Genomic DNA, 25,767 nt, shown 5'->3' with positions numbered 1-25,767 from the left:
AATGGCCGGACAGAGGGGGGGCAGAGCCCCCTTTAGGGGAGGCCCCCATGATGGGGGTTTGGGTTAGTGAGCCTGGTTTTAGCAGGCTGGGGTGGAGTGAGAGGGGAGGGGGGGCTATAGGTAGGGAGAAGGGTCAGGATAGGGCAGTTTGAGTAAGGGGGGTGGAGTTAAGGGGTTAAATAGGCAGGGAGGAAGAAGGTAGGGCGCCATGTTAGGTAAAAGAAAAGCTCCCACCCACCCTTCCCTTTTTGTTTTGTGGTTGGGGGAGGGGTTCGGTGGGGAGTGATCATGTCACAGCGGCTTGTGGCGGTGGGGGGGTCCTTAGAGTTGGTCACGGTGGAATCTAAGGACAATTGGGGGGGCCACACGGTTGGGGCTGGACTCCCAGGTGGACCAAGCGGTTGTGGTGAATCGAGGGGGGTTATTCGGTGGTGCCTTTGAGCTGGGGGTTATGGCTGGAGGCAAGAATGTCTCACCCTGGTTCGGCAGCTCAATGTTTTGGGGCTTCAAGGACCTCCCCCCATTGGGGATTATTAGTATTATGTTATGGTTATTTTATAATTGTTATTTAATAAACGGCTGCTGTGGCCATTACATTTCCAATTGGTGGTCCGAGTCTTATTGGGATCGGGGAATGGTGGCAAGGAGGTGTAATGGTGGGGAATGGGTATTCAAAAGGAGTGTATTAAGGTAAGGGGAGGAGGCGAACGAGGCATAACCAATACCCCCGTCAAGTGGCTTCTAGATGGAATCGCTATGTGACTGAACAGTTAGATCTAGGAAAGGACTTCCCAAGTTTTAAAGAGTTCTCTGAGTTCGTAAATAAGGAAGCACGGAAAGCAATTAGCTTTGCAACCAACACAGCAGCTAAAGGTCCAGACACCTAAAAGAGAAAGTTAAAAGTCACTACTGGAATCAGTAGAGAGACAAAACCAACAAATCTTCAGACTACCGTCAAATGTATGTTCTGTGGAGAGAACCATTTCATACACAATGGCCAACAATTAAAGGAGAAGTCCTCAGATGAAAAGAAAAGGTTTGTACTTGAGAACCAACTGTGTTTTGGTTGTCTAAGAAAAGGCCATGTTACTAAGGAGTGTAAAGCCACATGCATTTGTAAAGGACGCCATCCTACACCACTACATGAAGAACGTCCAAAGATAGATAATTCCTCAATACCTAAAGATACTGAGGAAGGAAAGAAAATATCTGTATTCTCTTGCAGAGTGAGGGAAGGAGAAAGCAACGGCACATCAATGGTTGTACCAGTGTGCATTTCAAATCCTAAAAGGAGGAAAAAGAAGGTATATGCCTATGTGCTACTGCTGGATGCCCAGAGTGACGTCACCTTCATTGATCAAGAAATCTGCAAGAAATTACAAGTGGCTACAGAACCAGTTAAGCTCAAACTCACCACAATGACGGGAAGAGACACATTAGTGAACAGTCAAAGGACTGAGAATTAGAGGACTTCATTCAAACTTCACATTAGATCTTCCTCCAGCTTATACAAAAGACGATATACCTCTAGATCGAGATCGCATACCTACCTGTGAAACAGACAATAAATGGGAGCACCTATCTGTCATATCACATGAAATGTCCCCGATGAAGGAGTTTGGTGTTGGACTGTTGATAGGCTACGATTGTCCCGATGCTTTGGTACCACAAAAAGTAATCACAGGAGAAAAGGTTGAACCCTACGCTGTTCTAACTGATCTAGGATGGGGTGTTGGAGGAAAACAGGAAATTGCAAACTCAAGACAGGTGACAGGATTGTGTTATTGAATATCTGTCCAAGAGTTACCAACTGAAAGTCCAGCAAAAGTAATCAAGATCCTTGAGTCCGACTTTGCAGACATAAGTTCTAAAGTAAAGAGTGTATCCCAAGAAGACAGTTTGTACACACTCTAGAAGAAAGTATTCAGCAGAATCAACAAAGGTCATCTTGAAATGCCTTTACCTTTTAGAGAGCGACCTCGTCTGCCAAATTACAGAAATCTTGCCCTAGCAAGATTGAAATGTTTGAAGAAAAGGATGGGAAGAGATCCCAAACTCAAGAATGATTATTTGAAATTCATGGAAGGCATCCTCAAAGAAGGACATGCAGAGAAAGTTAATAACCAACCTAAAGAAGGAGAAGTGTGGTACATCCTACATCAAGGTGTTTACCACTCAAAGAAACCAGATAAGATTAGAGTAGTATTTGATTGCTCAGCAAAGTACGATGGTGTTGCATTGAATGATCATCTACTAGAAGGACCAGATCTTACAAACACTCTGCCTGGAGTACTCTGTAGATTCAGAAAGTATCCCGTAGCGGTCATTTGTGACGTTGAAAAGATGTTCCACCAGTTTCATGTGAAGAATGAAGATAGAGACTTCCTGAGGTTTCTATGGTGGGAGGATTGAGATACAGATACAGAGCCAGCAGAATACAGAATGAAAGTACACTTGTTGTTGCGCCAATTATGGTATGAAGTACCTGGCCAATCAGAATGAAAAGGATTGCCCATCAGCAGCAAATTTTCTGAACAAAAACTTTTATGTAGATGATGGTCTCATAAGTCTAGAGTCTACAGAATCTGCAATCAAACTAGTGAAAGAAAGACAAGAGTTATGCGCAAGAGGTCACCTCATCTCAAACAACAGAGAGGTACTGGAATCCATCAGTGACTCTGAACGTGCATCATCAATAAAGAATGTAGATCTCAATTATGATCATCTTCCAGTCCAGAACGTACTTGGATTTGGATGGAATGTAGAGAATGACAAGTTCTTCTTTGAAGTATCTATTGAAGAGAAAATTGCAACTAGATGTACCGTTCTTTCCGCAGTGGCTTCTATATTTGATCAATTGGGATTCTTGGCCCTAGTAATCCTCAAAGCAAAAGAAATACTAGAAGAATTATGCAGACAGAAGTTGGGATGGGACAAGCCCATAACTAAAAATTTGAAGTCAAGGTGGGAGAGTTGGATAAGAGACCTGCAAAACTTGAGAGAGGTTCGGATACCCAGATGTTTTGTACCTCATGATTTCGGAAAGAAAATAGAACTTCATCACTTTTTAGATGCCAGTAGTTATGGTTATGGTCAGTGCTCCTACATCAGAGTGATAGGAGAAGAAAGGATACACTGTTCCCTGGTTATGGGAAAGGCCAGAGTTGCTCCTACTAGTATTCCGACAATACCAAGACTTGAACTGACAGCAGCCGTAGTTTCAGCACCAGTAAGCTAGTTTCTGAGAGAAGAATTGGAATTGAAAATAGATGAAGAATATTTTTGGACAGACTCACAAGTTGTCCTAGGATACATAAACAACAAAGCTCGAAGATTCCATATCTTTGTCGCAAACAGAGTTGAGAAAATTCGGGAAATAACAAATCCAGAACATTGGCATCACATTGACACAAAGCATTACCCAGCAGATCATGCTTCAAGAGGCCTGAATGTGACAGAATTTAATTTGGGGAAAAAAAAGGAAATCACGCCCAGTAAAGGTTACACAGAATTGTCTATGGGTGATCCAGAAGTAAAAGTCGTACAAGCATTGCGCACTGTTGCCAAGTGTCAAGATGACATACTTGAAAGACTAGCCAGATGGAATACGGTCATAAATGTAGTAGCTCGAATTCAATGTTTGGCAAAGGGAATCAGAAAGAAGGAATTGTTGAATGTAGAAGAAAGAATGAAAGCTGAAGAAACAGTCATAAGACTCATTTAACAGAGATTCTACTGTTAACAGTTGAAGATGCTTAGTCAAGAACCTAAAAGGCTTCCAAATAACCACCCATTGTACAAGCTTAATCTTGTTCTGCAGGATGGTATACTGAAGGTGGGAGGGAAACTGGAAAATGCATTGGATTCCTTACCTAGCAGAGTGAAGCATCCAGAAATTCTACCCAACAACTCTACCTTCACAAGATTGATTATTGATCACTACCACAACATATCCTTGCATCAAGGAAGAAGCTTTACCCAAAGCTGTTTGAGAGAAGGTGGTTACTGGATAGTAGAAGGAAGCAAAGTTATAGCAAAGTATATAAGTATATGTGTAGTCTGCAGAAAGGCACGTAGATCTACTGAAGAGCAAAGAATGGCAGATTTACCGGCAGATCGTGTAAACCCATTACCACCATTTCTTTATAGCAGAATGGATTGTTTTGGCCCATTCATCAAACAGAACCGCAAGGAATACAAGAGATATGGACTAATATTTACATGTCTGAGCTCCAGAGCAATTCACCTAGAAATGTTAGAGGATATGTCAACTGACGCATTCATCAACACCTTGAGATGTTTCATAGCCATTAGAGGTACTGTCAGAAAGCTTAGAACTGACCAAGGATCTAATTTTGTCGGAGCGAAAAATGAATTGAAGAAAGCTCTAAAAGAGATCGATAAAGAAAAAGTAACTGAGTATTTAGAAAATGAGTAAAATTAGACTCCAGCACTCACTTTTTTTCGAAGTATCAAGTTCTCCATTTATTCAAGTTACACACGGACAGTACAGGGCTCAAGATCTCTCTTGGTACAGGCTGTTTTTGACGCGTTTCGAAAAGTCTTATTCGTAAAAGTGGAATAAGACTTTTCGAAACGCGTCAAAAACAGCCTGTACCAAGAGAGATCTTGAGCCCTGTACTGTCCGTGTGTAACTTGAATAAATGGAGAACTTGATACTTCGAAAAAAAGTGAGTGCTGGAGTCTAATTTTACTCATTTTCTATGTACCTGAACAAGGAGGTTGAAAAACCAGGACACCGAGCACGCGGATACATTCCTACCGCAGATATAGTGAGCTGGTATCCCACAGTATACATTTAACTGAGTATTTGTTAGAGAAACAGTGTGATTTTCATATGAATGCTCCACATGCAAGCTATACAGAAGGGGTTTGGGAAAGACAAATCAGAACTGTAAGAAATGTGTTAAGTTCAGTGTTGAAAAGGAACATTGGTTCACTTTGGACCACTTATAGTTGATAACATAAACGATCCAACAATTTTGGACCCTTTAACTCCCAACCATCTACTTCACCTTAAGTCTGATTACATACAGCCACCACCTGGCAAGTTTACCAAAGAGGATTTATATGTTAAAAGGAGATTGAGAAGAGTTCAATATCTATCAGAACAGTTTTGGAATAGATGGAGAAAAGAGTACTTAGCCAATCTGATGCTAAGAAGTAAATGGCAAACACCCAGAAGAAATGTCCAAGTTGGTGACATAGTGTTAGTGAAAAAGAAGATTTACCTAGAAGTCAATGGAAATTGGCCAAAGTTCTAGAAGTTCAAAAGGATGAGGACAAACTAGTAAGAAGAGTGTTGTTACAAATAGGAGACTCAAAACTTGACAAAAAAGGAAAACGTCTCACTACTCCACTCAAGTTGGAACGTCCTATACAGAAGTTAGTTGTTCTACTTGAGAGTGATAAAAAACACTTGGAAGTTGAGAACCTGATGGAAAATTACTCAAATTTATGTTCAAGTCCTACCACTAAGAAGATAAAATTATAGGTAATTTTGGTGGGAGTGTAGTTGGCCAGCTAAGACCTGTCCTAGGTTGCTAATATAGCTTATATCTTTATACAGCTAAACCTGCCAATAACCTTAATGCAGTTCCTATGTTTGTGTGTTAAAGACAAAAGCAGAGTTATTTACAGTGACTTCATGTTTGGATGTCATAAACCTGTTATATATTGTGTTCACAGAAAGCAGAAAACATAATATGCCTTTAAGATTAATTATATGGATGTGACACAGCAGAAACTTAAAGCATAGAGTTAAACTGTTGTTGCTGGGCCAATCACAGCCAGCCTCACACACAGCAAGAGTTTTGACCAATCACAGCCAGTCTCACACACAGCCTGTGTGGGAAATTCCCCTAGCAGGAGCTGCTAGAATTATTACACCAGATGAGAGAAGCTGAACAGACATTCACTCCCCTAAGAGCTGTGTTTTATGGAAGCAGAGAGGCCAAAAAAGTTCCACCAATTGCAAACTACAAAGTTTATATACAAATTCAAATTTAATATTGCAATCCAAATTGCATACAACCATACCAGATCATACTTAACCAATCTGCAAATAGTTACTGCTTACTGCAAATTGCAACCAAATTTAGCAAGTAGAACTATTAGTTAGACCTCAGATATACCTCTCAAAGAGATCATAAAGTGCTTAAATAACTTAAAGTGAGAGTAAAGAAGAGAGAAATATATCCACCATTTTATGTTGAATGAAAAGATTGAACAGTTGAACCACCATCGCCATTTTATGAATCTTTATGAATCTTTATGTACTGTACATTGACTGTCTGCTGCGGTGGCGGCAGTGTTATATGAATAAAAGTTGAAGTTAATAAAGAAGTTATTTCAAGCATTTGGTGTGCTCTTTCCATAGAATGGCGCTAGAGCAATTACAAAGTAACAGACAGTCTGGTTAGACTAAAAGTCAGAGATATCAGAATTCTTCTAATGCCACAGCCCAAAAGGCACTTCATAGTGCTGCGCCTGCCACAGTTCGTTCATCTCTAATTCAGACTCCTATTGAAGTATGTTAGTGATTTCACCATCACCACCTCCTGTGGCAGAGAATTCCATAGTCTCACTGCTCTTACAGTAAAGAATCCTCTTCTAAGTAATACATTCATTAATACATAAGTAATACATTCATTGCGTTGGGAATGGCAATGGGGACACAGGTCGCCCCGACATGTGCTAATCTGTTTTGTGTAGGAAGATAAATATCTTTACATCATGAGGAATCCATTTGTTCTGTTTATTAAATATTGGGGATGATTGATCGATGATGTGTGTTTGGGGGAGATCAATTCATGGAGTTCATTGATTAAACGAATATGAACACCTTGAATATGCAATTTTGTGCAAATTTTGGTGGTTCAAATATAGAGTGCCTTGATCTCCAAATAAAGGTAGAGGATGGAGAAGTTGAGAATATGGGTTACAGGAAGCCTATGGCAACAAATACACTTTTACACTATAGAAGCTTTCATTCAGCTCATGTTCAATGGGCTTTGCAGTATAGTCATTTCTTAAGGCTACGTAGGAGTAACAGTGAATTTTTTGGAACAGTATATTGATCTTATGGAGAGATTGAGACAGAGGGGATATGATGCATATATGATCAACTCAGCTTTCTCTAGACAGGAAACACAATCCTGGGTAATTACATGGATAATCGTGAGAAGAAAGAAAACTGCTTTTTTTATTTATTTAAATATAGTCCTATGGCAGATATGATCAGGAATGCAATTAGACTCTTTTAGAAACAGATGATGAATTACGAGCGTGTACATCTAAACCACCAATTATATAGTTCAGAAGATGTCATAATTAGAGATGAGCAAGTTTTTCAAAAATTTGATTCTATCGGTTCGGCAAATTTTCTGAAAAAATTTGATTTGATCCGAATTTATTCCCGGCGACTTGCGTTAATAAACTTATAGTTCCTGGCTGCAGAGAGCCTTTCTAGTGGTGTAAAATAGGGTTGATCACGAATATTCGAATTTCGAATTTTTATCGCTAATATAGGTAATTCAAAAAATCACGAATATTTAGAATATAGTGATATATATTCGTAATTTCAATATTCAAGATTTTTTTTATTGAGAATTTTTATCGCAAATTTTTCAATTGCCGAATAAAAACATGTTTCCTCCCTGCTTCTTGCTTGTGGGCCAATGACTCATTGGCCCACAAGCAAGAAGCATGGAGGAATCATGACTTTAAATGGGAAAAATTATGAATATTCTAAAAAACTAATATATAGCACTATATCGAATATATCAGTTTTTTCGAATATTCGTAATATTCTAAAACAAGATTATATAACAATATAGCGAATATTCGGGAAAAAAAAGAATATAGAGCAATTTAGCTAATATAGTGCTATAATCTTCTTTGTCTAATAGTTGTAATTTTTTCTCATCTGAAGTCCAGATTGGAAAAAAATTCCAACTATTAAAAAAAAAAAGATTATAGCACTATATTAGCTAAATTGCTCTACATTTGGTTTTTTTCTAATATTGGCTGTATTGCTATATATTCTTGTTTTATAATATTACGAATATTCGAAAAAACGAATATATTCAATATAGTGCTATGACTCATTGGCCCACAAGCAAGAAGCAGGGAGGAATCATGTTTTGCTCGCAATTGAAAAATCTGCAATAAAAACTTGCATTACGAAAATTCGCATATTACGCGATCATTACCTTGTCGATTTTTCGAGTAAAAAAATTGTAGAATATAACGAATATTCAAATTTGTAAATATTCGCCGAATATTCTGCAAAATATTTGCGAAATATTGCAAATTCGAATATGACTAGTGCCGCTCATCACTAGTGTAGAACATTGTGCCTTGCAGTAACACGCATCGGGAGTCTGCAGTGGTAGTGAAACAATACTGTGAGTCAGTATTACATGCAGATGACAGGTGTCGCTCTTAGAATCTCTGCACACTTCACTTATTTGGGCAGTCACTGGGCAAAAACTGACCAAATAACTCAAGTATGAACTCAGCCTTACAGGTCGATGTTAGCGTCAAGAAGAAGCGCACTTCTTTTACAATGTTTTCAGCTGATTCCACATAGATGTCTACAGAACCTGTTCTATTAAACGCTTATGCAAGTAGATCCCCCCGACAGAGTGGAGAGGGTGTCAGCAGTAGGTTTGTGTTGACGTCACTGATTATTTTGCCCTTCCTCTGATCCGTCAGAACAATAACCCCCGAACAACAGATCCTGTCTGTGGAGCATCCGCATTTGGTCAGTAATCCATCAGTATTGCTAAAGCCAAAAAAACAGGAGTGTATCCAAAACAGAGATGGCATGTAAAGGGAATATTTGCATGTCTTCTGTGTTTTGTACGCACTCCTGCTTTTAGCTACCAAATCGCAAGCCAATACTGATCGGACCATACAGGCCTTACAGCTGCTACACAGACAGGATCCGTTGTGCGTCTCATTTTTCCTTCCTTCTGACAGATGAGAAAAAGGGACAAATAAATGATGATGTCAGCAAGGCCAAAAGGCAAAATAGTGGCCCAGTCATGAAGTGGGGAGGGTGAAAACAGCATGAGAAGTCCACAGAGTGGCCCTAGGACATTGTGATGAGGTGGAATCTGCATGAGGAGGCCACAGAGTGGCAAAATGACAGTGTGGAGGTGGCAGCAGCATCAGGAGGCCATAGAATGGCACAATGACAGAGTGTAGAGGTGGTGGCATTATCAGGAGGCCACAGCGTGGCAAGGTAACAGTGTGGAGGGGGAAGCAGAATGAGTAGACCACAGAGTAACAAGGTGTCATAGTCTGAGGCAAAAGAGTGGTGGGTGGCAATAACAGTACCCGCTTACTATGGTGTATGTAAGAAGGAGCATTTTGCATCAGATGTGTGGCATCAAGAGGATGGCAGCATCAGAATAGTAGCTGAGGAAGGTAGCCAGAAGACACCGGTCTCTTTTGTCAAAGTGTTGGGGTGGCACCATGGATGATCTAGTCTGATGCGTCAGGCATTGGTGGGTGAAAATTCTGGCTGATCCACGCCTGATTCATCTTGGGTGGAAATGCAAGTTTTTCTTTGGGTAACTTAGACCCCCGCCGCACTAAACACCCGCTCTGATGCCACACTACTGGCCAGGCAGGACAACTTTTCCAGGGCAAACTGCCAGTTACGGCTACAAATCCAGTTTAGCTGCCCAGTAGTCTAGCAGATCTTCAATGTGGGGTGGCAGGGTGCTGTCCAAGTATGCCACAAACTGCTGGTTCAGGTCCTGCTCTATGTCTAGCTGCTGGTGACTAGTTTATTCACTATGCGGGTGAAGAAAGCTGCTCATCAGCGACTCTAGACTCAGGCTGCTGCTGTTGGAGCTGGTACTGCTCCTGCCACCCCACCCCCCCCTAGCATCCATGGCAGTGGAACATGAGCGCAGAGGGCCCCCCAGGTTAGACCTGAGAGAGTATGGATGATGGAGCAGATAGGCAGCGGCCAACTGACTACATAGGATGTCTCTATAGTAGTTCAGATTGTCCTCCATCTCAGCGGGTGTAAAAAAGGCCCCCATTTTGGACCGGTAGCTAGGGTCCAGCAAGGTGCAGAGCCAGAAGTCATCTCTCTGCCGAATGCTGACAATTCGGCTGTCACTACGCAAGCGAGCATGCATCAGGCCATTTGTGCAAGTGACTCGATGGGACTCCCTGCCTCCATCTTCACGGTGTGATTGGGTCATCTGCCTCCCCTTCCTCATTGCCCTGTAGCTCCTCTGGCTGCTCCTGCTCCTCCTCTCCTGTCACCTATGTGTAAATACCACCAATTTCGCTACACATAACTTGTGCTCCAATGTCCTCCGCCTCCTCCTACTCCTCCCCTAGTTCAGCCCCCACAGGGCTCATGTGGCCGTGAGATATAAGAGCCCCTGACCAGCCAGATTTACCAGCATCTGTTCCAGGACTGGCTGATCAGGGGACTGGAGACGTGGCGCCTACATCACACGGCCACATGAGCCCTGTGGAATGACATTGTTCATCCCATAGTCCTGGCAACTGACAAATAATGTGGCCTCCTCAAAGGGCCTGAGCAAACAGCAGGTGTCACGCATGAGCTGCCACTGGCTGACATCGAAGTTACACTGGGGAGTACTCCTGTCCACTTGGATCATCAAGAAATCGTTTATGGCCTTTCTCTGTTCGTATAGTCGGTCCAACATATGGAGGGTGGAATTCCAATGGATGTAAAGGTTGCATATCAGCCTATGTTGGGGGATGCCGTTCTGATGCTGCAGCTCAAGGAAGGTGTGCTTTGCGGTGTACGAGTGGCTGAAGTGCACACAAAGTTTCCTGGCCATTTTTAGGATGTCTTGCAAATGGGTGTAAGATAGAGTTGAGCGAACCCGAACTGCAAAGTTTGGGTTCATACCAAACTTTGCGGAGTTCGGATACCTGGACCCGAACCCGGACTTTTTCACTGAAGTTCAGGTTCGGTGATTATTATTTTCCGTTATAATATGGGTATAACGGAAAATAGCATTCTTAAAACAGAATGCTAAATAAAATGTCTATTGAGGGGTTAAAAAAAACAAAAAACTCCACTCATCCACTTGATTGCGCAGCCGGTATCTTCTTTTCTTCAGGACCTGCAAAAGTACCTGCGGTGACGTCACCGTGCTCACCACGTGGTGAGCTCGGTGATGTCACCTTTTGCAGGTCCTGAAGAAAGAAGATACCGGCTGCGCGATCAAAAGGATAAGGTGAATTTTTTTTTAACCACTCAGACATTTTATTTAGCATTCTGTTTTAAGAATTCTATTATTTTCCGTTATAACAGAAAATAATAAAGTGAAGTTTGGGACCTTATTGACTTAAATGGGGTCCGGGTTCGGGGTGAAGTTCAGGTCAAGTTCGAGTCTCAAACCCGAACTTTGACCTAAATTTCGTCCGAACCCGGCGAACCCGAACTTCCACGGGTTCGCTCATCCCTAGTGTAAGACTTCAGGAACCGCTTGACAACCAGATTGAACACGTGTGCCATGCAGGGCGCATGGCTCAGCCCTCCTTGACGCAGCGCTGACACCATGTTCTTCCCGTTGTTGGTCACCATGGTTCTGATTTGAGTAGTCACAGAGAAAGCCAGGATTTGATTTCTTGATGAAGGAAAAGGAGCAGTTCCTCCCCTGTGTGACTCAGTTCGCCTAGGCAAACGAGGTGCAGAACAGCATGACACCGTAGTGCCCTGCACATATGGTATGCTGGAGGGGCACTGTAAATTGTCCCTGCAGTGGAGGCTGAGGACACGGTGGAGGATGAGGAGGCAGAGGCAGACATTGTCGCAGGACCAACGGCGTGAGAGAGTGGAGGCGGAAGTGGCATCACCTGACCAAGTTACTGGTGTGGCTGTGCAGGAAACATATTCACCCAGTGGGCCGTTAAAGACATGTATTGTCCCTGACCGTAGATACAGTTCCACACGTTGGCGTTGGTGTGCACTTTGGCAGACACCGACAGGCACATAATGGGGGGGCCTCTGATAATAAAACCATCTGAATCCGTTATGAACAGATCCGGTTGTATTATCTTTAACATACCCAAGATGGATCCATCATGAACTCCATGGGGTACCTCAGGGATCTGTTCTGGGACCCATATTGTTTAATATCTTTATCAGCGAAATTTCAGAAGGCCTCGATGATAAGGTGTGTCTTTTTGCTGATGATGACACAAAGATTTGTAACAGGGTTGATGTCCCTGGAGGGATACACCAAATGGAAAAAGATTTAAGAAAACTAGAGGAATGGTCAAAAATTTGGCAACTAAAATTTAATGTTGATAAGTGCAAGATAATGCACCTGGGGCGTAAAAACCCAAGAGCAGAATATAAAATCAGTGATACAGTCCTAACCTCAGTATCTGAGGAAAGGGATTTAGGGGTCATTATTTCAGAAGACTTAAAGGTAGGCAGACAATGTCATAGAGCAGCAGGAAACGCTAGCAGAATGCTTGGGTGTATAGGGAGAGGCATTACCAGTAGAAAGAGGGAGGTGCTCATGCCGCTCTACAGAGCACTAGTGAGACCTCATTTGGAGTATTGTGCGCAGTACTAGAGATCATATCTCCAGAAGGATATTGATACTTTGGAGAGAGTTCAGATAAGAGCTACTAAACTGGTACATGGATTGCAGGATAAAACTTACCAGGAAAGATTAAAGGACCTTAACATGTATAGCTTGGAAGAAATACGAGACAGAGGGGATATGATAGAAACTTTTAAATACATAAAGGGAATCCACAAGGTAAAAGAGGAGAAAATATTTAAAAGAAGAAAAACTGCTACAAGAGGACATAGTTTTAAATTAGAGGGGCAAAGGTTTAAAAGTAATATCAGGAAGTATTACTGAAAGGGATTTTTCATAATCTTACTTTTGATACATCACAGATTAGACATAGTTTATGCAAGCCTCATCTCTTGTGGAATACAGTACCCCAAATTAGCACATCTCACACCCTTTGCCAGTTGCTGGACACAATAGCAGCCTCTCTTAACAAAAGGCTATTTAACATCATGCCTCACATACAATGACAGCAAACTATGATAAGTCATTCAACTTATTAGCATGTAGAGTAAACCTGTTCAATATGTAAAATAACCCTTTTTATGTATTGTATATAGCAGATACCAGTATTGTTTAACAAAGTTTCAGCTGTATCTTGACAAACATGTCTCCCAAGGTCTCCTAAAAATACCAGGATTGTTCCTATTGGATCTTGAGAGACAATATGCGCCCACCCCCAAAAAGCCCTATAAGTATGTGCTGGGAAATAAAGATTTCAGATATTTAACAACCTGAGTTTAGTCTGGGCTGATATTTATCTCCTGATCAGAAGCAAACCTGATATACCTTTAGAAAAAAAGGGGTCTGGAGTTCCCTAATCTGAAAAACAGTATTGTGTGCAACGAATATCCTTTGCTAAAAACTGTATATAGCTGTATAGTTGCTTAAGCATTTTCAGTCGTATATATATATACAGTATATATATATATATATATATGGTTGAATTTTACTGTATAGACTTTGTATAGATTATGTATAGATTGTATGCGAGTTCATGCTGAAATTTAAGGTAAAAAATTGGCCATCAATAGTTTAAAATCTGCCATAAATTCAGGAGTAATATGAGCCTGAATTAGAAGTAATACCATCCAGAATAGTTTAAAATCTGCCATAAATTCAGGAGTAGTTTATGAACCTGAATTAGAAGAAATAGGATAAAAAAAAACACAAACTGATAAGCATAAGGTTTGTCAGTAAGTTTTTTGCACTAAACACAAACATAATCATCCTTTTATAAACCTTCAAATTCAGTTGATCTCACTGTATATTTTTAGATAAGTAAAAATGGGCAATTCTTATGGTAAGAAGGATCCCAAAAAGAAACTGAATTTTAAATTTAGGATCCCAAAAAGAAACTGAATTTTAAATGTAGAACTGAAAATCATGTTCCTAAGTCGGCTGCAAATCGCTCTATGGTGAAACTGTCTACTAAAAATGAATTGGGGGAAAGTTCAAAAATGTTTGTCCAGAGGTGTTTAGGTCCATTTTATACTGATCCTTGGGTTGATAATATGTGTAAATGGACAGAAGGAATGAAATGTACTGACCCATTCCCAAAAGAAGGGTCTTTTTCAGATTTTCATATTGCCATGATCAAGGGCCTATGTCTGAATGACAGACACTTTTTTATGGTACAAAGGAGACCCTCACTGGAATAAAATGTATATGAAAACTTGTGGACTCCAACTCCTGTCCCACCCCCATATGTGCCATTGTACTCTGTAGTAACGAAATTAACAAATTAACAACAGAATCAGATGATGAGATATGCGCACACCTGACTCTACCACAGGTTCCTGGCTTTAGAGAACCTGAGGAACAGGTTCTTCTCTGAGCATGCTAATCAACCTATTGTACAGTCTGCACAGCCCAGTAGAACAAAAGATGCATGGCGATAGGAAAGATATTGGGGATAGCCACAGCGTTTTAAACAGAAGCCTGGGAAAGTGTTTCAGATTTTTCAAAGAGAGTTAGACAAATTAGGATAGAGGAGGCAGGTTTGGCAACTGCAGATGATATGGGTTTAGTGTATACACAAACATTTGTTGCAAATTTGCTGGCAGAAGTCTCTAAAACTTATAAAATAATTGTTGATAGTTGGCCTACATTGACCCTGACACAAACCATGAGACAAGCCATAGCAAAAGACTCAGCAGGATGTTTTGAGGTCCAAAGGCAGACCATCAAACCATCAGCGCGTGATATACATTTCTCCCAGCCCCGCCCTCACCATGACAATATGGGTAGATATACAGACAAGCGTGGTTTCCAGCAGCACACAGGACCTAGACAAACCTCAAGTGTATGTTTTAGGTGTGAACAACCAGGGCATTTTGTTAGAGATTGCCTTTACCCTCCCCCAGACCAGGCTCAGAAAATACCCATACAGAATCAACAAACACAGATTAAATATCCCATTCAGTGGGGAATGAATACAGCAAACCCACAATGAAGGTGCCCAAACTCCATCGCCATGTGTGATCTAACCTGCACTGCAGAAGAAGTAGCGCATGCACAACTCATTTCAAATCTCCTTGCAGCAATTCAATCCCCAGAGGCTATTGCAGTCATTAAATGTCAGGCACACACAACTTCAATGACACTAGTTTCCTGGGGGAACAGGTTAGCAGACAGGCATGCAAAAGCAGCCTCCCGTGTCACACAAAAATTGTGCAACCAAAGTATTTATAAATTGCCCGCTAGTACCGCTCACGCCTGAAAATAACAATGTTGTCCCAGCTCCAAACATTTGCAACATCAGCAGACATCGCTTATTGGGAGGTTCAAGGGTTGACCAAAGACGCTAACGGTCTATGGTCAAAGGGAGGAGTAGTATTTGGATGGGGAGACCCTTCCCAACCCCATGGACAATGAGTCCATTAATTCTGATGCCTAGAGACTTGCAGCCGATACAAGAGGAATATGTGGCAAAACTGATTGAGAAATTAAACATTGATTATGATGATATTTCGCTCTTGTTTTCTTTTGCCAACAGGTGCATCAACCCAACCCTCGTCTTACAGGAATAGATGGTGCTGGATTATCTTTTAGCTTCAAGGGGGGGTTTCTGTGAGTTTATAGGAGAGGACTGCTGTACTTCAATCGAAGATACCAGTGATAAAGTCCAGGCCCATATAGATAAGGTCACTGTAATTCAGGGCAGAGCTAGGGCTATTGCTAATGAGGGATGGAATCCTTTCACGGCTTTGGGTGGTTTTGGAGATTTCCTGTTTTCCATAGGTAACAGTTTGAAGGAAATAGGAGTATATATATCCTCATGTGGTTGTTTTTTTCCTTTATCCTATATATCATGGTGAGATGCTCCTGCTGTTTTATCGATCGGATCGCCCAGTCACATGCAGATAATCACATCCTCATCGCAGCTTCCAGATATACCACGGATCAACCTATGTCTTTGATGGAAAGGATATACAACTAAACGTTCATCGCCACATCAGGACCTCCCTCAGAGTCAACTCCCCGAAGAATCGAACCAAAGGATGGAGCATCATCATGGAGGCAATGACACCCAAGGAGCACCACAATCGACGAGGGCAAGCTGAGGAAGCCGAAGATTCAGCAAGAGATTCAAAGAACACAGGGGACATATTACAGAGAGGAGGGAACTGTCGTGGAAGGTTTTATTAAGCATAGGATGACTATAGTGGACTTTCTTTTTGGCTTAGGAAGGTTATGTAGGTTTATTTTGTATATGCCTCCCTGTGTAAGGTCTGACCTGATTACGGTTATGAGAGCGTGATCGGGTCAGGTCGTTGCAAGGGAAATTCTATAGATCAGCACTCTGGTCCCTACTTCCCATGTGAAAGCCTCCACCGTTGGTTTGAGGGGGATCTAATGGCTGCTGGCTCTGAGAGCAATGTTCTTAGTGAAAGCTACGAGCGGGTCCTCATCAGCAACGGTGGGGTATAGCACACTGATGCCGGTCTCACTGAACTATGGGCGCCCCAACATGAAACATTGGTTGGTGGGACCTTCCTCAGGGACTAATCCCCCCTTTTCGGAACCATGTCTAACAGAGGTTCACTGTGGGTCAGTAGCATATTTGTTCCAGATTAAATGGATGTTGTCCGATTAGGGCCACATTTGTTTAAAAAAAAGGGCTGATTCATTTGACAGCATTTGTGCGTGTTCTGGGTGTGGTAGTGGATGGTGAGCATGTTTGAGCTCCACCCAACGACACTCTCGGGAAATGTGCAAATGTGTACCTTCAAGTTATAAAAAGTACTTCTATTGGTCAAGGCATGAGGTGGAATGTACCTGCCTATCTGTAATATCACTGGGCAACCATGTGCCATGGGGGGCTGGGTCGGCGCAGTAAAAAGGTCTAACCCGAACATCCTATCTATGTGTTGAGCTTGCATGCCTGATGTTTTGTGTTTTTTCTTACTTATCTTTCTTCTCTCTCTTTTCACTATGCAGGAGATTTTTTCCTAATGTGCGCCAAATTACACAGAAGTTTTTGTTTTTTATCTCCTTCATAGTCTTTAGTGTCTTCATGTGTCACACACACAAATTTATATATATATATATACACACATATACATATACATACACACACACACACACACACACAAGGCCTTAGATGGAGGAAAACATACAGTGATCCTGTATATATATATATATATATATATATATATATACAGTGGGGGAAATAATTATTTGACCCCTCACTGATTTTGTAAGTTTGTCCAATGACAAAGAAATGAAAAGTCTCAGAACAGTATCATTTCAATGGTAGGTTTATTGTAACAGTGGCAGATAGCACATCAAAAGGAAAATCGAAAAAATAACTTTAAATAAAAGATAGCAACTGATTTGCATTTCATTGAGTGAAATAAGTATTTGAACCCCTACCAACCATTAAGAGTTCTGGCTCCCACAGAGTGGTTAGACACTTCTACTCAATTAGTCACCCTCATTAAGGACACCTGTCTTAACTAGTCACCTGTATAAAAGACACCTGTCCACAGAATCAATCAATCAAGCAGACTCCAAACTCTCCAACATGGGAAAGACCAAAGAGCTGTCCAAGGATGTCAGAGACAAAATTGTAGACCTGCACAAGGCTGGAATGGGCTACAAAACCATTAGCAAGAAGCTGGGAGAGAAGGTGACAACTGTTGGTGCGATTGTTCGAAAATGGAAGGAGCACAAAATGACCATCAATCGACCTCGCTCTGGGGCTCCACGCAAGATCTCACCTCGTGGGGTGTCAATGGTTCTGAGAAAGGTGAAAAAGCATCCTAGAACTACACGGGAGGAGTTAGTTAATGACCTCAAATTAGCAGGGACCACAGTCACCAAGAAAACCATTGGAAACACATTACACCGCAATGGATTAAAATCCTGCAGGGCTCGCAAGGTCCCCCTGCTCAGGAAGGCACATGTGCAGGCCCGTCTGAAGTTTGCCAATGAACACCTGAATGATTCAGAGAGTGACTGGGAGAAGGTGCTGTGGTCTGATGAGACCAAAATAGAGCTCTTTGGCATTAACTCAACTCGCTGTGTTTGGAGGAAGAAAAATGCTGCCTATGACCCCCAAAACACCGTCCCCACCGTCAAGCATGGGGGTGGAAACATTTTGCTTTGGGGGTGTTTTTCTGCTAAGGGCACAGGACAACTTATTCGCATAAACGGGAAAATGGACGGAGCCATGTATCGTGAAATCCTGAGCGACAACCTCCTTCCCTCTGCCAGGAAACTGAAAATGGGTCGTGGATGGGTGTTCCAGCACGACAATGACCCAAAACATACAGCAAAGGCAACAAAGGAGTGGCTCAAGAAGAAGCACATTAAGGTCATGGAGTGGCCTAGTCAGTCTCCGGACCTTAATCCAATCGAAAACCTATGGAGGGAGCTCAAGCTCAGAGTTGCACAGAGACAGCCTCGAAACCTTAGGGATTTAGAGATGATCTGCAAAGAGGAGTGGACCAACATTCCTCCTAAAATGTGCGCAAACTTGGTCATCAATTACAAGAAACGTTTGACCTCTGTGCTTGCAAACAAGGGTTTTTCCACCAAGTATTAAGTCTTTTTTTGTTAGAGGGTTCAAATACTTATTTCACTCAATGAAATGCAAATCAGTTGCTATCTTTTATTTAAAGTTATTTTTTCGATTTTCCTTTTGATGTGCTATCTGCCACTGTTACAATAAACCTACCATTGAAATGATACTGTTCTGAGACTTTTCATTTCTTTGTCATTGGACAAACTTACAAAATCAGTGAGGGGTCAAATAATTATTTCCCCCACTGTATATATAAAAGTTGGGATCAATGGTTGGGTTGAAAGGGATTTTTCATATTCTTACTTTTGATACATCACAGATTAGACATAGAATATACAAGCCTCATCTCTTGTGGAATACAGTACCCCAAATTAGCACATCTCACACCCTTTGCCAGTTGCTGGACACAATAGCAGCCTCCCTTAACAAAAGGCTATTTAACATCACACCTCACATACAATGACAGCAAACTATGATAAGTCACTCAACTTATTAGCATGTAGAGCAGGCATCCTCAAACTGCGGCCCTCCAGCTGTTGTAAAACTACAACTCCCACGATGCCCTGCTGTAGGCTGATACCTGTAGGTTGTTCGGGCATGCTGGAAGTTGTAGTTTTGCAACAGCTGCAGGGCCGCAGTTTGAGGATGCCTGATGTAGAGTAAACCTGTTCAATATGTAAAATAACCCTTTTCATGTATTGTATATAGCAGATACCAGTATTGTTTAACAAAGTTTCAGCTGTATCTTGACAAACATGTTTCCCAAGGCCTCCTAAGAATACCAGGATTGTTCCAATTGGATCTTGAGAGACAATATGCGCCCATCCCCAAAAAGCCCTATAAGTATGTGCTGGGAAATAAAGATTTCAGTTATTTAACAACCTGAGTTCAGTCTGGGCTGATATTTATCTCCTGATCAGAAGCAAACGGGATATTCGTTGCACAGGGAAATATTCACGGGTTGGAGGTCTGATGCCTCATCATATAACCATCATAAACCTGCCTGAGAAAAACCGCTAACAATTACTTTACTGAGAGAGTAGTGGATGCATGGAATAGCCTTCCTGCAGAAGTGGTAGCTGCAAATACAGTGAAGGAGTTCAAGCATGCATGGGATAGGCATAAGGCCATTTTTCATATAAGATAGGGCCAGGGGCTATTCATAGTATTCAGTATATTGGGCAGACTAGATGGGCCAAATGGTTCTTATCTGCCGACATATTCTATGTTTCTATGTTTCATTGAAAGTCAATGGGGGACAAATCAATTTTCATGTCCATGTCAAATTGTGTCAGAGAAAACGGATCTGTCTCCATTGACTTGCATTGTGGGTCATAACGGATCCGTCTTGCTCCGCATCCCAGGACGGAAAGCAAACCGCAGCATGCTGCGGTTCGTTCTCTGGTATGAGAACAGAACGGAATGCATTTTTGAGCACTCCGTTCTGTTCAGTTACGTTTTGTCTCTATTGACAATGAATGGGGACAAAACTGAAGCGTTTTTCCGGTATTAAGACCCTATGACGGATCTCAATACCGGAAAATATTAACGCTAGTGTGAAAGTAGACTAAACCTTTGTAAGAAACAGATGCAAAGAGTTATCTCCTAAGAAAAGAGAACCGTCACACTAGCACCACTTTGTGGAAGTCGCTCCCTATGTTTTCCCAAGGAGCATTGCCAATAGGTCTCCATACAGGGCTGCACTCTTTAAGGAAACATACGGAGGCATACAGAGGTACAGCGGGATCCCACTGTAGTCTCTGGATGCTCTATCATAGCTCCCTCTAACTCAGAGTTGGCCTGGGCCTTAAAATGACCATCTACATGGTGGAATGTTGTTGACCGTGTTTGTAATCTGGCAAATTCATTACCCCATCACACCTACATAGAGGGATGTCATAGGGATTCCATCTTACTTTGTTACTTACCACAACAAACAGCTTTTTCTTTACACCATCAAATAAACCCTGTCCAGATGCCTTCACTTCAATTTCATGATATCCCAGGGTTAGTGGTACAATAATAAATGTTGCAACCACAGATGAGGAAGGTGGCATTTTCACTTCTTGACGAAACTTCTTCTTGGCAGTAGAGAGACTGCAGAAGTGTTCATTGTAGGTCCAGTATACATACAACTAAACCAAAAACAACAAGATAACCGTTTATGAAAGACGAATGACTGAGACGTAAACATTCTTAGGTTAACTCTTTGAGTACTGGGTCACTTTTCACCCAATCCCAAGCCGATTTTTGCATATCTGACATGTGTCACTTTATGCGGTAATAACTTTGGAACGCTTTTACTAATCCAGGCCGTTCTGAGATTGTGTTCTCGAGACACATTGTACTTCATGACAGTGGTAAATTTGAGTCAATGTATTTCACCTTTATTTATAAAATAATCCAAAATGTACCAAAAATTTGGAAAAATTCACCATTTTCTAAATTTGAATTTCTCTACTCCTAAGACAGATAGTAATACCTCATAAAATAGTTATCAATCAACATTCCCCATATGTCTGCTTTATGTTGGCATCATTTTGTAAATGTCATTTTATTTTTTTAGGACGTTAGAAGGCTTAGAAGTTTAGAAGCTATTTTTCAACAAAATTTCCAAAACCACTCGTTAAGCACCAATTCAGTTATAAAGTGATTTTGAGAGGCTTACGTAATGGAAATTTAACACCCCAGAGGTGCATTACCACCTTTTACGCCCCTCTACTATCTCCTACGGTGGATTCTGTGCCATCCTGTGTATTTATAGCCAGGTCCTGCATAATGTAAATCTGCATTTCTGATTTTGTAACTGTTCAAATGTAATGTGCCCGGTTCACCAGCAGATGGCGGCCTCTATGGCAGAGCTAGTTTTTCTAGAGTTGAACCTGCTTTCCATTCTAGCCCCCTCTCTAGAGAGGGAGGAGTTCAGCTAGTTAGAGTGAGTTAGTTCTGAGTACCCCCTGCAAGGGGAAGGCTGTGTTCCAGCCAGCAAAGACTTTCTGCTCGGCTGGGCCCGGAGGCCTAAGCTGAATGCCTCCAGGGTCGAGAGTAAAGATTCCCTGAATAAAGACAGGAATTAAGATACAAAGATAAAGATAACAATACAGATAAAGATAAAGACAGAGTCAGACTACCAAGCTAGGTATAGCAGAAAGGAAAAGTTTTCATTTAATCCAGTTAGCAAAGCAGAGCCAAAGAAAGTGACAGATGTAGCAGATCCGAATGTGTTTGCCTGCCAGAAATTAAAGCCAAAGCCTGCTGGTGACCAAAGATAAAGTTGGAAGTTTGTTCCCTGATGCAAGTTTATTCAAGTAAAGCTGTCCTCAACGTTAACGCACGTCTGGACTCAATTCATTTCTTCATCCCCTTCATCAACTAATCCCTTGCTCTGCAGGGGGTGACAATGCCTGGGGTTCCAGGATATCCAGGTAGGAGCACCGTTACATGTGCACAGCCACAACACCTAAAGGTAAATTTTAGGCTACCCCTTACATCATGACTCTGGAATTCCTACACCTGGGTACCATCCTATCATTAAAGGGGGCCCTCGTTGCTGCAATGCAACTGGCGTCACGACAAACATTCATAAAACCCTAAAAATACCCTTAGAGTGCGAGGCCTAGCTCCCGTCCACTGCATTTGGCTTCACGAACAGGATTCAGGCAGTACCCATCTGTGTGCCTATGAACTTATTAGCCTATTGGATTTACAAATATACCTGCATCCAAAGAGTTAATAGGCCATTTTTGCCTGTAATGGCGCAGCTTCTTCATGGCGAACTAGAGCGGGAAAATCCAGGAACGTCCCCAGTTAGAGCAGGAAAGTCTAGCCCTGCCCACCAGGAGTGATGTTACTGCAGAAAGGGAGAAAACGGAAGCCCCTCCCAGGAAGCTCCTCTTTCGCTTCCAGTTCCAGCCAGTGCAGAAACAGCACATAGCGTTTCAGCGACAGCCAAACTGGGGTGGCATGTGCTACTGTGGAGAGGACCCTGAAGCTAAGCCCGAACCCGAGGAAATTTACGTATCTCAGGTACAGCGAGCCCCTCCAGAGGTACCGTGGGCATTCCCCATGACAGCTGGAGCGGCGGAGGCGGTCAGAGTTTCCACTTTGCCACCCAGAAAGCATGGTTCATTTGAGGGACTGAACCCAATCGTCCCAAGAGAAATTACTGCCCATGCCCGCAACATGTGGGAATATAGAAAGGCCATAGAGGATTGGGCCATAAAAGTCTGGGATTGTCCTCAGCCCTGGGACCCCGTCATCGAAAGAAGGTTCGGTAGCATCATGTGGTTTGCGGTAGAATGAGGGTCAGGGTTTGTGCAAGACAGTGTAACAGCGCGGGAACTGTACGTGAATGGGCGCTCAGTGAGGCGGCCGTATCTCCTGCAGGACTGTCACAACCTGTACAATGGGGACATGGTGGAGTACACCTCCCATGATGTAACGGTCGCGTACACACACACACAGGGGAGGGAAGTGACCACTGCGCTCCACCCTTACCCCTGGCCCTGCCTACTTGCCTCGCGAGTCCTAATGACAGGGGACAACTGGACGGCAATCCCTAACTTGGAATAAGTGCAGGGATGACAGACAGACAAACAACAGGATGTGAACAGACCGAGTCAATACCAGGAAGCTACAAAGTACAAATGGAGCAAGCAGAGAATTGTCAGGAGAAGCCGGGGTCATAAATACCAGGAGTGACGTGAAGTACCAAAGGAGTCAGCAGAGGATCATCAGGAGGAGGCCGGGGTCAGAATACCAGGAGAGCAGCAAAGTACACAAGGAGCAGGCAGAGGATCGTCAGGAATTCAGCAGGAGGTAAGTACGCCAGGAAAGACCAAATCACAGGTGGAACCTAAATTAACATGGCAACCTTGGCCAGCAGCTGCCTGTATTTATAGTGGGGAGTGAGGGTCAGTGACGTGGCCAGCGTCACATGACCGACAGACCAACCAGTCGAGCACTCGAGTGATCAGCTCGGCGCTCAAGGCAGACTTAGGAGCAGGGAGCCACCCAGCTAGTAAAGCCGCCCTGGGAACGAGGTAAAACACAGATCCTCGTTCCCGAAGTTAAGCAGCAGGTCTGCGGCTAATGGGGGACCGAGTGCACCTTCGGAACCCCGTTACACATGAAGTTGCTACAATACCCATTTGCGGTGGCGGTGATTTGTTTGCCCAAGCCAATGGTACCCCTGACCGCACCAGAGAAGTGGCCGGAAGATCCAAGGGCCTGCGCTGCTTGCAGGAAACACCTGATGGAGTACTCCTCTTCAGGGAGAAGCCCCAACCAGAGCTGGAGCCACTCATCCCAGGTTTGCCGGCACCCCCAGCATGTCAAGTAGGCTGTGTGACTACGTCCATCACATCTGTCCAGCCGACAGTGGTGTTCCAACTGCCTTGGAAGATGGCCGCCGCTTCGGGATCATCGTTGAGTAAGGATCACTTACTGATTCCACTACAGCCGGAGGTACTGGACCCATTCAGGATGGCAGGAGAGTCCGCCCCGGTGTGAAGAAAAGTTGTGGTCCAAGTGAGGAGCATGACTACCCGGTCTATGCTGAGCTCCACCACAGGAGGACAGTGGTGCACCACCACTAAAGCTCATCTGGATTACCAGAGGCAGGACAGAGCTCTTATGTCCTTCTCAAGCACTTCCAATAGAGAGGAGGACCTGAGGCCCTTCCCATAGGGAGCCTCTCTCAAACATCAGTCTTGCACTGAAGATCTAGTGATTTTTGGGAGCCACCCTGTGGACTGCATCTCAAGGGTGAGGGCCTGTTGGCATGTTTTATATGTTTTATGTTTACAGGTGCCCTTGGTTTTAGCCCTCACCCGGATGGCCATGAGAGTAAGGACTCCCCCCATCTTCAGCTACCTCCCAGTTGCACTTAACATTGCCCAAAAAATCCTTTTCCCCCCTTTTCAGGTTGTTTGGGAGCCTCTTTGCCTAATGGTTCTCGCGACCCGCAATAACCACCCATAAATTACCCCATTTTAGAAGCTACACCCCTCAAATTATTCAAAACTGATGTTACAAACTTGTTAACCCTTGAGGTGTTCCGCAAGAATTAAAGGAAAATGGAGGTAAAATTTCAAAATTTCACTTTTTTGGTTGATTTTTTATGCTAATCAATTTTTTCTTGCAACACAGCAAGTGTTAACAGCAAAATAAACCCTAAATATGCATTACTTTGATTCTGCAGTTTACAGAAATACCCCATATGTGACCGTAAACTGCTCTATGGGCACGTGGCAGTGGTCAGAAGGAAAGGAGCGCCATATGGATTTTGGAGGCAGATTTCGCTAGAATGGTTTTTAGGCACCATTTTGTATTTGAAGAGACCCTGACGTACCCCTACAGTGGAAACCCTCAAAAAGTGACCCCATTTTGGAAACTACACCCCTTAAAGAATATATTAAGGGGGATACTGAGCACTTTGACCCCCTAAGCGTTTTACGGAATTTGGAAACACTTGGCTGTAAAAATGAAAAGTTTAGTTTCTTCCAATAAAATGTTGCTTTAGCCCCAAATTTTTAATTTTCACAAGGGGTAACAGGAGAAAAATATCCCCCTATAATTTGTTGCCCATTTTCTCCTGAATACAGCAACATGCCATATGTGGTGGTAAATTGCCGGGGGAACACATGGCAGGACTCGCAGATGGAGCGCAGATTTTGATTGACTGGTTTATGGGTGCCATTGGTTTTCATTTTTTAAGTGATTGTCTTATGTGGGGGCTCATTTTTTGTGGGATGAGGTGACAGCTTGATTGGTACCATTTTGGGGTACATAAGACTTGATGATTGGTATTAAACTTTTTGTGAGGCAAGGTGAAAAAAATGGCTGTTTTGGCATAGTTTTAAAAAAATCTTTTTACAGCATTCACCTGAGGAGGCATATAATTTGATATTTTTAATAGAGCAGGTTGTTATGGACACGGTGATACCTAATATGTCTATCATTTTTATTTTTGTTATGTTTTACACAGTGAAATAATTTTTTGAACAGAATAAAATCTGTTTTGTGTTGACATTTTCCGAGAGCCCTATTTTTTTTATTTTTGGGCAATTGTTTTAGCCTACCTCATTTTTGCGAGATGAGATGACGGTTTGACTT

General features: G+C 42.5%; 1 protein-coding gene across 1 annotated transcript in view; it reads right to left on the bottom strand.

Annotated features, from left to right (window-relative positions):
* Positions 1-25,767, bottom strand: part of LOC120986498 (complement C3-like) — a 445,179-nt gene that overhangs the window by 184,795 nt on the left and 234,617 nt on the right. The window contains exon 24 of the mRNA XM_040415121.1: positions 20,580-20,786. Coding sequence (XP_040271055.1) covers positions 20,580-20,786 — 207 coding nt within the window. The remainder of the gene's footprint in view (positions 1-20,579; positions 20,787-25,767) is intronic.

This window comes from Bufo bufo, chromosome 1 (assembly GCF_905171765.1).
Source record: "Bufo bufo chromosome 1, aBufBuf1.1, whole genome shotgun sequence".
In the NCBI taxonomy this organism is placed as follows: Eukaryota; Metazoa; Chordata; class Amphibia; order Anura; family Bufonidae; genus Bufo; species Bufo bufo.
This window is presented reverse-complemented; position numbering and strand designations above follow the sequence as displayed.